This window comes from Branchiostoma lanceolatum, chromosome 3, assembly GCF_035083965.1.
Source record: "Branchiostoma lanceolatum isolate klBraLanc5 chromosome 3, klBraLanc5.hap2, whole genome shotgun sequence".
NCBI lineage: Eukaryota > Metazoa > Chordata > Leptocardii > Amphioxiformes > Branchiostomatidae > Branchiostoma > Branchiostoma lanceolatum.
This window is the reverse complement of record NC_089724.1, coordinates 8,028,453-8,044,211: the sequence shown is the minus strand read 5'-3', so window position 1 is coordinate 8,044,211 and position 15,759 is coordinate 8,028,453. Positions and strand designations below refer to the sequence as shown.

The 15,759-nt window shown below is 41.0% G+C and overlaps 1 protein-coding gene across 5 annotated transcripts in view; it reads right to left on the bottom strand.

Moving 5' to 3' along the window:
- LOC136429985 (nucleosome assembly protein 1-like 1-B) overlaps window positions 1-15,759 on the bottom strand; it is a 29,315-nt gene that overhangs the window by 11,355 nt on the left and 2,201 nt on the right. For 4 of the 5 annotated variants that reach the window (XM_066420182.1, XM_066420184.1, XM_066420183.1 and 1 more), the window contains exons 2-4: window positions 5,064-5,108; window positions 3,223-3,347; window positions 2,485-2,590 (exon numbers count right to left, since the gene is read on the bottom strand). In XM_066420182.1, the coding sequence (XP_066276279.1) occupies window positions 2,485-2,590; window positions 3,223-3,347; window positions 5,064-5,080 (248 nt within the window). In that variant the 5' untranslated portion in view covers window positions 5,081-5,108. The other variant, XM_066420186.1, reaches the window with a different exon arrangement.

Here is a 15,759-nt window from a genome sequence, read left to right as displayed (position 1 = left end):
GGTAATTAGCAGCTCAACCAATAAGAGTGTAGGTGCATGTCTGTGTGAAACATTTCCAATCTATTTTTTATTTTGCATTTCTATATTTTGATGGACGTAGATGGGGGTAGGAGATCACCTATACCCTTGTGACACTACTTGTTGCAACCACAGTATAAGCTGAGATTACCACCCCCTATGCCCAGGTTAATTTATACAACAGTGGGGTCTAAAACAGCACTACGTTTACCCTGCCATGTTTGTACATCTTCACTCCTATCTGTGACATTTCCATGACCCTCCCTCAGTCAAATATTGATCCTCATGTCATGACAGAAACAAGCACGCTAAAACATGTTCCATCTCAGCACAATCATCCATGCTCTGAATTAATCTTATTTCATAGGGGTCTTGACATAATCAAGCCATTTTCCAGGCCTAGAAAAGTTAATTTTCTTTTTGTAATGACTGGCAAGCCATCTGATAACAAGATACTGGTGGAAACGTCATTGTGTGCTCTGTCTGTGGCAAAAATAAGGCTCAGTTGGTGGGGTGGTCTGGAGTCTGGTTTCTACCATTTTTAACAGAAATCTCTTTTAGCCCCTATACTTGATATTGCTATTTTGTCTGAACAAGCCTTCATTTATTTGTTATTAAGAGCTCATCCTTTGTTTCGTATGATTTCAATTGTAACATTTTAGGCTTGACTCAGCACTACAGTATATTGCGACAAGCAAACGTTTTAAAACTTAGTTCAGGTATGTTGATATATTCATTGTTTGTTTGTTAGTTTCTTTGTATTGGACGACCTAATTGCTGTTTCTTATTGTTATTGTACTTGTCTATGTAAGTTGTAATTTTTATTTCCAGAGGTGATGTTTAATATTAGCTTTAGCTAGAGTGCATCACCTCTGTGTCCTGTTTATTCTTCTGTTGTTTAATAAAATCTCACTACATTCATTGAACTCACTAGCAAGTACATGTAACTGCAATCAATGAGATTCATGTACATTATTCTGGGAATACAGACCGGATTTCTGACGGAGCCATTTGTGATGACTTTCATTCCCTCAGCCTTGCAAAGGACATCATTTTGACCAGGGCAAAAGCACATGAGTGTCATTATACCACAATTGTCCTACATTCTTGTACTTTCCCCCACTTCAAAGTGGCCATTACAAAATGATGAGTCAGTCCTGCCTGACCAAGCAACTTACTGCAAATGGTCTTAATAAATTGCTTGCTGGATTTCAATGGGGTTACATAGTTTTGTCACATTATGTTGCTTTGTCCTACTCAAGACAGAAAAGATACTGAAGCAAAGGACCACCTTTAACCTTCTCCCTGCCGTCTAACTCTGTAACCAATAGAGAATTGGTTGCTAAACAGCTACTTCAGTGTGTTAAAGGTTCATCATTCCAGGGTATCATCACTCCTTTGGAGGAACCCCTCCCTTGTCAGACTCCAAGTTTTCCAAGTGTTAAAGGTTAAAGTTACAGAAATAAGTCAAAGGTAGCATAATTTGTTTCTCTATCTAGACTTTGATGTCCTTAAATTGGGGGCAGTTTAACGATACTGTAATGGCACAGTCCCAGTACATACTTACAGCTTTGAAGGGTGTTTTGAGAGCACACAATTATGTTTGTTTACTGACAATCAAGCACCTTGATAGATGTAAGACCTTATATCTAGGCTAGGTCATTCCTTTCTACATAGTGCTGGGCACACATCCCCATGAAGGATGTACACAAGATGGCAGGAAAGATAATCTGAGTCGGTGAATAACATGAGACACTGCTGACTCTAGAGCCTTATATATCATTATGACTGGCTAACTACTGATCTTATGTGTGGATACTGTTAATGCAGAAATGTTTGCGGTGGTTTTATGTTTGCGGTTTTCGCGGCGACTGTTTTACCGCAAACTTAAAGTCACCGCAAACATTTTTGTCCAATAATGTAGCAGTATGTGACTATAGCGTTGCCGCAAACTTAAACCACTGAGAACACTCCATTTTCGCCTTAGCGTGAAATAAAAACCATGCAAACTTAAATGCATTTATAGTAATAGATAAAGACATGTATCAAACATAGTTGCTTAACTGTTCAGACCTGTAAAAAGCCAACAACGATAACCAACAATTTACTAAGCCTGTTTGTACACTATTTTTGAGCAGGGCTGTCTCCAGCTTGACATTTTTGTCTGTCCGTCCTCATTGTCTTTAGTTAATCTACCGCAAGAATCAAAATGCATTAACCATGATAAATGGTTGGTGCATTGCAAAGGAAAAGGCATAATTTGATTCAACTGGAATTTGGAAGCCGATGTTGTTAATTTCATTTGTTAAATCTTTTATTTTACGCATACAAAAATATATGTGTAACGAGGTTCAGACATATTTGACTGACAGGGTGACAAGCATTTTTCCGTCCAGGGATGGAGGGACAGGTTCTAGAGACAGCCCTGTCTTTTCTAGTTGAACAGAAAGTTGAAGCTCTACCTACTTTTCTACATATCCGGAGGACTGCCCCATGATGTTGCCTAACCTGTCCTGTAGAGCGGCCAGTACCTGTGGGTTCTGCAGAGCCTGTGATGTCAGGGAGATGTCACCTGGGACACACAACACAGTACAATAAGCATCATATAAACATTCAAAACACTTCTTTTTATGGCAACCTACATGTACTTCAGAGCAAACAAAATTACGAACTATTGTCAGTTTTAGTTTATCTATTTCCAATGATTGTGTGAAAAACAACTGCAGAGCGGCCAGAGCCTGTGATTTTCATTTTGTAGCCACTGATAATAAAATGTTTAAACTGGCTACGGTATATATTCTGTAAATACAGTACTAGTACTACTACAAATCATTTTGAAATATTGCATAATAACAAGTTAGTACCACAGGGCAACACAAATCTTAAGCAAGGATGCATAAACACGTGTGAAACAGAATTATGAACCAGGGCTATCTCCAGCTTTGAATTTTTTTTCCGTTCCACTCATTGTTTGGGAGCCCATAGTGTTAATTTTTGTAGTTAAATCTTTCATTCTAAGCTTACAAAAATACATTAACAACATAGTGTTTGGACGGTTGGGGTGAATATCTTATTCCGTCCTAACAAACAAATTTCTGTCATGGGACGAAGGGACGGGTCCTAGAGACAGCCCTGGAGATAGCCCTGTTCTGAACCCTAACGTTGCTAACCTATGGTGATGCCTGACTGGGCTATGTTACTAACCTATGGTGATGCCAGACTGGATCATCGCCACTGCGGCAGCTGACGGGTCCCCATCGCCCTCCAGCTCCACCTCCTCAACATCACCGTCGTCTGTCTCCGCTGGGGGCTGGGAACTCGTCACTTCACTACAAGTAAACAACAAACAAACAAATAAACAACACCCTCAGAGCTGCTTACTGCTACTCATAACTCAACTAAAGGAAATTAATTTATCTTCAAATGCTTATACTGTAAATGCAGAAATGTTTGCGGGGGTTTTATATGTCCATGGTTTTCGTGGTTAAGTCTTTACTGAGAACTTAAAACCACCGCGAAAAGCCCTTCCATTGTGTGACTGTAGCACTACTATTGTTTCAAACGCGGACTCAAAACCACTGTGAACACTACATTTTCTCCCTACCGGGAAATTAAAACCCTGCAAAAATTTCTGCATTAGTGTTCTTGGTAGTCCTTTCTTTGTGAAGGAAGGCAATACTAAAACTAAGAGAAAAATTCATTGTAGCTAAAGGATGATACCTACAATTGTTTTCTCAAATTTGTACCAAGAAATCTGTTTGCTAGTTAGGTTCCAAAGGAAACATCCTTTGATGATCAGATACTTTGAAGCTCAGATAATATTTTCAGGGTTTATTTGTAAAAGGAGAGGAACATGCAGAATAGCTAGAGAAAATATAACATGATAAATTTGATCTCAAATAGGTCTATTATCCAAATTTCCCTTTTCGGAGCCCCAAATCCTTATATGGTCAGGAGCTATCCAAATTCATCTCAGTCAGAGAATGCCATGTTTTCCAGCCCTCTATAATGGTTCATTTGGACAGAAAGTCTATTCCTACATGCTTATTCCAAGGGCAAAGCAATGACAATCACCAAGGCAAGCTAAATCAGAGCACTGAGAGTGCTGTGCAGCTATAACTTAGTATGAGCAGATACAAGGGAAAGTTACTTCATCTTGTTGATAAACGTTCTATATATAGCATACACCATATCTCTTGCTACACATTATGTTTTGTCATTTCTACCAACACTGTTTTGTAAACTCCATCTAAAGAACAGAATAGCGCTTTATTGATATCAGAAGACATTGGTATTAAGGTTCTGTGTACATATCCAATACCAATTACCTGCAAACTGAATGTATTGCCCTGTGGAAGGTGGAAGACAGACTGCCGAACGTTAGAAGGTTATTGGTATTGGTTAAAGGCAACCAAAGCAATATTAGGGCCCAAAAAAAATGGAGATAACAAAAAAATGCTGAAATCTTTATGGTACTGATATTCAACTAACACTGTTTAGCACATTTGCGTAAGGACTTCATACTAAAACCCTGCAAAAATGTGCCGTACAATGAGTCGGCGATCCCCTTAGTTTCGCGAGCCTAAAAAACTCTGGCAATGATTTTCACAACAACATCATATCTTAAAATTACCCTTCGTTGTATTCTACTTGATGTATCTAGTTAGCTGTAGAATTACAGATTGTAGTTCTTAAGAGCGTTAAACTTGGTAATTTTATTTTGTTGACATTCAACTTTATTTTATGTGGTGCACCCAAAATTTTTTCTGTGTACCTAATTTTTTTGTCAGGTGCACCAGTGCACCTATTTTCAAAAATGAATTTCGAGCCCTGTGATAGTGTTGTTTGGACTAATCATGTATAGAAACGACTTAATAAATTGACTTTCAAAATCTGATTTTTGGGTCATAATATTGCTTGGGTTTTTAATACCCTGTGACGTACGAATGTGATGAAACTATACACAGATAATAAGACATTATCACGTATACTTGACAATGGAGGAGAAAGAACAGTTCATCACGTTGAGAACAGATGATACTTACTTCTCTTGATCTGCCATGTTTCCTGTGGATCGTCGTCCAGAGCACCTGGCAAGAAAAGTGACAGGATGTCATTAAAAAGGCAGATTTTTCTATAGGAAAAATATTTCATACGCATACACATACACATGCATATATAATATATATTACACACACAGACATTTGTTCATTTATACCGTAATGATAAAAATTAATGAAACAAAATATATGGTCATAAAATTTCGACAGCCCTTGATATATCCGTACATGGCTGGAAAAATAGTAGAAATTGGCCAAATGGAGTGAATAGTATGCTAAGGGAGTCGGCTACAGAGAGAGGGTCCAATATGCCATCCCAGAGCGGCCAACAGTCCCCTATTGCAGACTAACTCCTCTTGCATGTTTTTCTGTCTATTTGGCCAATTTCTACTCTTTCCAGCCGCCTCTGGAGCCTGGTAGAGGCTAACATTGGCCAGGCTATTTACTCCAGGTGTCCCACAAGGCCCTAGCCTGGAAACTATTCTAAACGTGCCTGCTTAGGGGTGTTTTACCTGCCCCAATTCTACCAAGCATTGGTATCTTCCTGTCAGCCTATCTTTACAGCCAACCTTTCTAATTACTGCCGCCAATTAATTGAAACGAACCCCGTAGAAATCCTGGTGTGTGCTATTGTATTGAAATAGGCGGGCGGGTAATACTCCCAGCACTGTAGAGGTACTGACAAGCTCACAATGGTATGGCTACCAGGCTTCTAATCAACATGCATTATAATCAATGCCTTCATATGATTTTGAATGTCACAGCTTACAAGTCAAAGCCTTACATGTAATTGCATACTGTAATTTTTGATTTGTTAACTGTAACTTAATTTTAGCTGATTTAACGGTCACTAGTCAACAGCTAAAATTTCATCATTGCTAATATTTGATCACTAATAGTAATATTTGAGACAGCAAGTTTTGTTCCCACCGTTCAAATGAAGTGCTGTGACCTACTTCATTTTCCCCAAACCTCTATATTTTCCTGCCGCTATATCAAAGTGATTTACAGCAGTCATTACCTAATGCTTTTGAACAAAACATAAACAGGACCTGTTTCTTAGTTTTATACTGCTATATTATATATACAATGTACCACAATACAAGAAACCTATCCGCTAAAGAATGCATAATGCCGCAGTTAAGTTGGGCTTTGAAGATCAACCGCATAGAAGCACAAAGAGATGGAGGATGACAAGATAACGAGGTTAGTGAAACCGCATAACTTGATTTGTAAATTGTATCAGCAACATAGGATGTATATCTAGGAAATGTATAGAATTGATAACATAACTTCCATATTCGTCTGAAGTATACTGTAAATGCAGAAATGTTTGCGGGGTTTTATGTTCACGGTTCGCTTAAAACCACCGCAAACATTTTGTCCAGTACTGCAGTAGTATATGATAATAGCACTGTCGCGAACTCAAAACCACCACGAACACTATATTTTCCCCTTAGTGCGAAACAAAAACCACATTAAATTAAATGGATTTATGGGGACACAGGTTAGATGTACATGTCTGATTCCTTTCTACATCAATCAATCAATCAATCAATAAATCAATCAATCAATCAACCAATCAGTCAGTCAATCAATCATGGCTACAAATATTAGACTTTTAACTAGCTAAATCCTCCTGGCTCAGTCCTGGTCTTTTTCAACTAGCTAGAAAGAAACGCATAAATACATGTACATCTACACATGTATTGGAGATACATGTATTTCTGTCCACCCTTGGAATTCTGCAAGGTATGAATAGCTATTGATGATACATAAAAAACCTGTTGTCCAGGTGAATCTTTTTAACCTTTAGCACACTGAAGTAGTACCCTATTCTCTATTGGTTACAGAGTTATGCAGTAGGGAGAAGGTGAACAAGCTAGCTGGTTAGCTGGTTTGTGGACATGCAACAACACCCTTTGAAAGCTTGTACGGCACAGCATGCCACAAGATCAAGCAGTAGCAGCTGGTGACCACAATCTTGGACTTTGATCTTTTGCAGGTGATGGATATGACAAGCTTAAGATTCCCTAAGGGAAGGGAAAATCAAAGTCAATATCAGGCTTTGTGTTTGAGCTTTGCTATGATGTAAACTTTAACCGTTAGCATTCTGAAGTAGCTGTTTGGCACCCAATTCCCTAACGGTTACAGAGTTAGGCAGCAGGGAGAAGGTTAGAATATATCTTTTCAACTTCCATACAATGTGAATTACTACTAGACATAAAAACATACTCTCTCAGACTCTTAGCACACAGCAATAGCATACTCAACCATAATATTAACAAGAGAAGGATGCATGCCACATAAGCATCACTTTGGCGCATGTAGAATTTATTGGACAAAATTGCTTGTACTTTACATGCATACTCAACTCCAGAGGAGAGTGTTCTGGTTCTACTGATAATATTTTTCTAAATCAAAGAACCTATATATGTGTATTAGCAACTTGACCTTGACCTTGGACTAGGTAGCAGTTGCATCATCTAGCATCAATATTCTACTAGTTTGGCAAATGTCTAAATGCAAAATGCACAAAATTATAGTAGTAGTAGTCCGCAATCAGTCTTCCTTCAATCTTTTCCACTTAGTCCGGTTCGTCGCGAGCTTCATTAGCTCCCGTAGGTTCCTTTCTGACCACAACGATAATTATACAAAATTATACCACATGTTTAAGAGAACAGACACTGACTTCTGGCAGTCAGAAGAAGTATGATGACTAGATAGGTTGAATGAAGGTTGCCAGAAGTAACTTAGTTTTCTCCTCTGAAAGATCATCCTTTGCACAGCCTCCTTTGCAAGTCTCCCTTGCTGCGCCAGCGTTTATTTTTTTGGGGAGCGGTGATTCGCGATTTTCAACTTATCGGGGCCGGGTTTGTTTGCTGGGGATCAAGTCTTACCACACACGGGCAAAAGAACCAGGCCCTGATAAGTTGAAAATCGCTAATCCCAAAAAAATTAATGCCGGCACCGCCCGGGAGGCCTGCGAAGGAGGCTACATGTACATTAGCTGTGCATTAAACATCAATCCTGAGTAGCCCACTTCTGTAAGGTCCTTCTGGGTGAACAGTCTATACAGTATTGGCACCTGGGTCAGACAGCCAATAATGGCTTGACGATCGTGTACCAACTACACAACCGAGTTATAACAGAATCACTAAGGAGAATCTACATGCAAGAAACGTCTATCATGCTAATGTAGCTCCTGTTCTACCTAAAAGCGTTTGATCCTCACATAAATCTGGAGTTGAAAATATCACCACTTAGTATATTTGGTCTAATTGAAGATATATACACAGTGCGATAACTACCCATCTTTTCTCTACTAATAACAATGTTCAAGAAGTCTAATTAGGTATAATTTTGAGAAAAAATTGATCCTGGCAGAAGAGAATATAATGACTTGCAAAACAGCTGACGAACTAGTATTTACTATACTTTATCATGCAAGTTCAACGAGCATGTGGTAGCAGCTTGAAATGAAGCAACCAGTATTACGTTGTCTCAAATAGAAGACAGGGCTCAAGACCTATTCATTTTAAGGAATAGGTGCACCCAACCCAAAATGTAGGTGCGCAGAAATAATTTTAGGTGCACAACTTAAAACAAAATAGAATGTGAATGTGAGCAAAACGTATTTAAAAACTCTACTGTCTCTCTTAAGAACTTCAATCTGAAATTCTATAGCTAACTTTAGAATTTTAAACATCAAACAAAATATAACAGTTATATTGCTTTTTCTGATACTTAATTTTCAAGAATATTCTGTATACTAATGTACCTCTACCCTATAGGCTACAATAATATCTAGGTGCACAGGTGCAGCCACAGTCCAAAAGTAGGTGCACAACTCCAATTTTGCGCACTTGCACCCAGTACAGTAAAGGCAGAAATGTTTGCGGCGATTCAATTTGGCGGTAGGGACAAAATTGAGTGTTCGCTGTGGTTTTGAGTTCGCATTTGAAACAATAGGTAGCGCTGCAGTCACATAAGGGAACAGCTTTTTGCGGTGGTTTTATGTTCACGGTATAAAACCACAGCAAACATTTCTGCATTTACAGTATTTCGAGCCCAAATCATGCAAGTTCAACGAGCAATATGATGTAGTAGCATAAAAAGGATCTAAGCGTCCAGTATTACTTTGTATCCAATAAAAGAGGAAGCATCTTTGATTGCAACATAGCAGCCGACGAGAATTGGGAAACCACAGTACTGAGGGAAAAGTACAAACTGTACACTTGAAAGCCATTAAAAACCCCGCAAGGAGTGGGTACAAGAAGACTTTCTCCTAATTGGATCTCGTTATGTTATCGCCATGGCAACGAGCCTTTGCCTTTGATGAAGCGCTGTCAATAGCTGATAGCGCCATCAGCACAGGTCATACATAAGTGATACACACTGGCAGGGCTCGAAATCAAGACTGTGACTGTCTCCAGCTTTAAGTTTATTAAATACCCTTCTGTGCCACTCAGTCAATGATACTGTCAGGGAGCCCATGTAGTTAATTTCGTTCTTAAATTTCTCATCTCACGAGAATACATTTTCATCAATTTCATGTCATAAAGTTCAGATTTTTGGACAGACTGAGTGAATTTTTCTATCCCGGATGGATGGAGGGACAGGTCCTGGACACAGCGCTGCTCAAAATACTTCCTTCTGCATCTTTGCACGCGTGTAAATGACATTCAAAATTACCAAACACCAAACAAATTTTACTTGCACTGCTCAGACGAAAAAGGAAATCTTAGAAAAGATGGATCAAACTGATCATAACCATTTCAATTTTTTACCCCAAAGTGGCAACAATCTGTACAGAATACAAAGATCCGGTTCTACGAACAGTCCGAACTTGAATTTGAGTCCAAGGAAGTGGGTGTGGGTGGCGGTAAACCGGATCTGCATGGAATCCCACCCCAGGTGGTAGATTTGACAGATCAATCATGTGTCTGGGTTAATCCAGATTTGAGAAGTCTGGTACTACACGGGGTCAAAAATTCCACAATTTTATGCCCAGAGTATGGACTGGTGCAGGTGGACATATACAAGTATCATGCACTGATCTGCATATCCAGCTGGTATTTCAAGTACCTATGTACCTAAACCTGAGCATGAGTTTCAGATTCAGGTCAAGAAGTTCAGGTTCAGGTCCGGACTTAATAAGTCCAGCAATAAACAAAAAAAGAGCAATGTTTCCATCCTTTTCCAGTGCAAATTTTACGTTTTACCATATGGAAGGTTAGGATGGTTTCTAACAAAAAGGAGAATATTTTTTGGCAAGGCCAGACTTTTAGTTTTTTTTGGACTTGAACCTAAACGTTTTTACAAGAGCATGATTTTGAGCCCCGGTTGGCTTGTATTCACCGCACTCTCTCGGTAATTACTGCAGTACTAGTACTAATGGTAGAACTCCATTTCAACACTCTCAGTGATCTTTTGACCTCACATTTATTTTGTGTGCATCTTTTTTCATGGACAGAAGAGACACCTGAAAACCATGGCATGCTACAATGTAAAATGATAAAAATGTTTTAACTACATTACATATGGTTTGTCAATTCCTCACCTTTTACAAATCATGAAATATCAATGAATCCAAATTTTCATCTACAATCTTTGCCAGAAATTAAGAAATATACAAAACTCTTAATTGGTGAAATTATTGGTTTAAAACAGTGTGATAAAAGAAGATTTAACGATATCATGATTAAAGATGATGCCCGAAAGAAAATTGTGGTACTTAAGTTATTTCTATATGTATGATGAAATTGTGTTTCAGGATTCTTATACTGCACAAGTATGGGTTCAATCACTGAAACGAGATATGGACATGTCGGCCTATGAGGACACAAGCATTTCCAGTCAATGGTGATAACCATAGCCTGAGGGCTGACTTTCTTACTACACTGGCATGCAAAGATCGGTCAGGCACCCAAGGGTACCTAAAAATAAACCAGACTTCTCGCCCGCTGCATCATTTGAGTACCTCTGATGTCTATCAGCTAAGTGGGCTATTTCATAGTCAAACTGTCCTTAACCCTTACTTGTGTGATCGTAGACTACATGTAACTACAACATGCACTGTTCAAACCAGCCTATAAGTATAACACAGGAATGATATTTTGATTGTTAGTAGTACTGTACATGCATTTAAGTTTGCGTGGTTTTAATTTCGCCATAGGGAGAAAATGGAGTCTTCGCGGTGGTTCTAAGTTCGCGTTTGAAACATTATTAGACAAGGTGGTTCTAAGTTTGCAACAAGAGCGTACCGCATAAACGGTGAACATAAAACCACTGCAAACATTTCTACATCTACAGTACAGTATACCTTTGTATTCCTTTTCATGAAAACCTCTCACATATCTGGATATGTATCTGATAATAGATACTTCAGAATTCCAAATCTTTTAAATGGGAATGTACTTTAAATTATGAATATGACGTTTATATGATGGGAGTTTGTAATGTGGGTGACATGCACTTGACCATTCTTATATACTCACTTACACACTGATAACAGATACTTCATCAATTCATAATTTCTCATTATTCAAATGAAATGTGCTTTATATCATGATGTTTAAATGATGGGGGTTTCTAATGTGCATGCACTCGAACATTCCTTTACAGTCACACAATCAGACACACACATGTATTTGGAATCTAAAGTTTCTGCAACAGGTGTGCATTTCTCACAATCCAGTCATATCTTATTGTCAAAGAAAGGTGCTATTTAGAATTAAATTAGATGTTTGGTCTTTTAGCTCTTTAATCTAAATGAGAATGGACAGTGAAAAGGATTAGACAGAAGAGGCAGGGTTGTGTGAAGCTGTCACAACTATGGGTATCTAAGTTTGGACTGTCAGGCAGAATATTGGTTATGTCTATGTGTAACTTGTACACCATGTTGTGATATCAGTATTAATAACAGTTAGACAGCACCCCTACCATCTGTATAGAATAGTCCAAACCTGAATATTAAGTAGGCAGTACTCAAAGCTCGGACACTGAAGACATTCGATCTCTTTCCGCCTGGACCACCGGATTGAGCATACCCACTGTTGTACCACTACTAACCATTCTCATTACAAGAACTATAGACGCAACTATATGTCTGTGACTGAGTTACTTATGGAAGTGGATCAACACTAAAACAAGAAGTACAACATGGTGTCAGACTGATCGAACCCATCGTCTTCACGGAAAAAGGAGGAAAAAAGGTGAAGTTGGCAGAGAAATCTCCGTGCCACGAGGAGCGGGCAGCGGGAAAAGAGGTACAGCTTTACATTCCTTCAACCCCAGGAGAGTCTCAGAGTCTGGAAAGGGTGTAAGAGATACCCTTAGCGTCCCAGAAACATCACCCAGCTTGTTAGCGAGCAACATGTGGTTTTGACAGACCATTTAGGAGTGAAAGGTCACAGTAAGGGGCAAAGGTCCCGGAAAGGTGCTAGCCAATCCATCAAGAGTGACAAGTTGTCAACAATATGGCGGCGCCCATACAGAAACCTAGCCAGAGAGCTTAAGGTGAAGATTGCTGTGTACCGGGTGTACTAGTAGACTCAGCAGACGAGACGAACTATGGAATCATATGGTGGCAAATGTCCAGAAATTGACTGGACAAACCCAGCCCTAGATGAGGCATGGAAGAGATTTAAGGAACATGTAGAACTGATGTTCTCCGGTCCGTTAAAAGACAAGGATGAAAAAGTCAAGATCTCGTACTTGAAGATCTGGATAGGCACGTCTGGTAGAGACATATTGAACACGTTTGAGTTTGGAGAAGGCGACGACCAGACAAAACTGAAAACGTTCTACGACAAATTTAACGCATATGTCAAACCAAAATCAAACCAAGTGCTGGCAAGGTATAAGTTCCACAACCGAACCCAAGGCCCGAATGAGCCCGTGGAACAGTTTATCAGAGTATTGATCAATCTAGCGAGAGATTGTAATTTCAAGGACACCAATGAAATGGTATTGGATCGATTAGTGTTCGGGACCAACTCAAACGAAGTTAGAAAGAAGCTAATCGGCAAAGGATCTGAACTAAAGTTGGATGAGGCCATACGGGTGGCCAGGACCTATGAGTCCGACCAATCAACTTTGAAATCGATCGCACAACCAGTTCCCAGCAACGATGTACATGGAGTTCAGACTCAACACAGGACACCCTACATCCCGCCCAGATCTTTCAGAAAGACAAGAGCAACGGGGAGTGGCGGGAGAGGAAAGCCCAAGTACACGAGGCCAACCAACACATGTGTAAGATGTGGCAAAGGCCACAACACAGCAGACAAGTGTCCTGCAAACGGAAAGGAATGCAGAAAGTGCGGAAGAAGGAACCACTTCGCTGCGGTGTGCCGATCGAAGAGTGTGAACGAAGTTAGGTCTCCAGAGGAGGAATTCCAAGACTTCCACATAGAGACGGTGTGCAAGGAAAAAGTCGAGGGAGACCAGGCTTTCGTCAACCTACACATCGCCGGGGCCAGAGAAAGCCTCAAGTGCAAGCTGGATACGGGGGCGCAGGTAAATGTGCTACCCGAAAGGGATTGGATCAAGCTGAGGAGCAAAAACTCCAGCCTTGAGCCGACAAAGACTCGTTTGTTTGGCTACGGAAACACTCCTTTAGAAGTAAAGGGAAAGTGCAGCCTACGATGCAACTACAAGGGAAGATCTGGAACGTTGGATTTCTTTGTGGTAAAAGCCAATGCGACTCCGGTCCTGAGTTTACAGGCATGTCTGTCCCTAAAACTGATCCAGCTGGTACTCACCGTTAAGTCAAGCGAGACAGCGGAAAGCATCAAGCAAGAGTACAGCGACGTGTTCCAGGGTATAGGACGACTCCCTGGCGAGTACAGAATTCAAGTGGACCCAAACGTAGAACCAGTAGTCCACGCGCCGAGGAAGTTCCCAGTATCACTGAGGGATCCTTTGAAGAAAGAGCTCGATCGTATGGAAGCTCTAGGGGTCATACAGAAGGTAGATGAACCCACCGAATGGGTAAACTCACTAGTTGTAGTAGAGAAGCCCAAGTCAGGGAAGTTGAGGATATGTCTAGATCCGCGGGATCTAAACAAGGCTATCAAGCGCGAACATTACCAGCTCCCAACGCTAGAGGACATCTCCACGCGTCTCGCAGGGTCGAAGTACTTTGCCGTAGTAGATGCGAGATCTGGATACTGGCAGATCTGTTTGGACGAGGAGAGTTCCAAGCTGACCACATTCAACACGGCGTTTGGCCGGTACCGCTTCACCCGCCTTCCCTTTGGCGTCCATTCGGCGCAGGAAGTATTCCAGAAGAAGATGGACAGCATCTTCGGAGGTCTAGAGGGTGTCGAGGTAATTGTGGACGACATTCTGGTCCATGGCCCAACAGAGGAGGAGCTAAATAGACGCTTCCGGAACATGCTACAGCGGGCGAGAGAATGCAATGTAAAACTGAATGAAGAGAAGTGCGTACTGACAACACAAGAAGTAGGTTTCTTTGGTCATATTCTGACAGGGGATGGGTTAAAACCGGACCCCAAGAAGGTGGATGCAATCACCAACATGAAGAGCCCCACAAGCAAGGCTGAACTGATGACCATGCTAGGAATGATAACCTATCCAAATTCATTCCAAATCTGTCGGAGGTCACCGCTCCTATGCGAGAGCTGCTCAAAGAAGACGTCGAGTTCGTCTGGGATAGCAGCAGAGAGCGAGCCCTGGGTAAGGTGAAGAAGTTAGTGGCGGAGGCAACCACACTGACATACTACGACCTCGACAAGGAAGTGACACTACAGGTGGACGCATCAAAGTACGGACTTGGAGCGGTCCTGATGCAAGAGGGCAAACCAGTGGCGTTCGCGTCCAAGTCACTCAACAACACGGAGGTAAACTATGCACAAATCGAGAAAGAGTTATACGCGATAGTGTTTGGTTGTGAACGGTTTCACCAATACATATACGGCAGAAAAGTGCACGTGGAGTCCGATCACAAACCGCTGGAATCGATCATGAAGAAACCTCTGAGTACAGCACCTGCAAGGTTGCAGAGAATGCTGCTGAGGCTACAGAAGTACGACCTCGAGGTGAGACACAAACCGGGCAAGGAAATTCCTGTCGCGGATGCCTTAAGTAGGCTATACCTTGACGAAACCGACAACATGAGCGAGAGTTTCGAGGCACAAATACATCTGGTTACATCACATCTGCCTGTCTCCACACAGCGACTAGAAGAAGTCCGCCGGGAAACAGAGAAGGATGCACAGTTGATCATCCTGACAGAGGCAGTGAAAGAAGGATGGCCAGAAACGAGACGGCAGTGCAATCCCCACATAGCCGAATTCTGGAATCACAGAGACGAGCTGACCGTCCATCAAGGGATAGTCTTCAAGAGCCAGAAGATTGTAATCCCGAGAGCCATGCGGAGGGAGATGCTCGACATCTTGCACCAGAGTCACATGGGTCAAGAGAAGACCAAGGCAAGGGCCAAGGACATTCTGTTCTGGCCAGGCATGAATGCTCAAATTGAGGAGAAGATACAACAGTGTTCCATTTGCCAGGAGCACCAAGCCTCCAACCTCAAAGAGCCGATGATACCACAGGCGGTCCCAGAGAGACCATGGCAGAACGTTGCCACAGACCTGTTTTGCTACAACGGTGACGACTTCATGATAGTCACAGATTATTACAGCAAATTCTT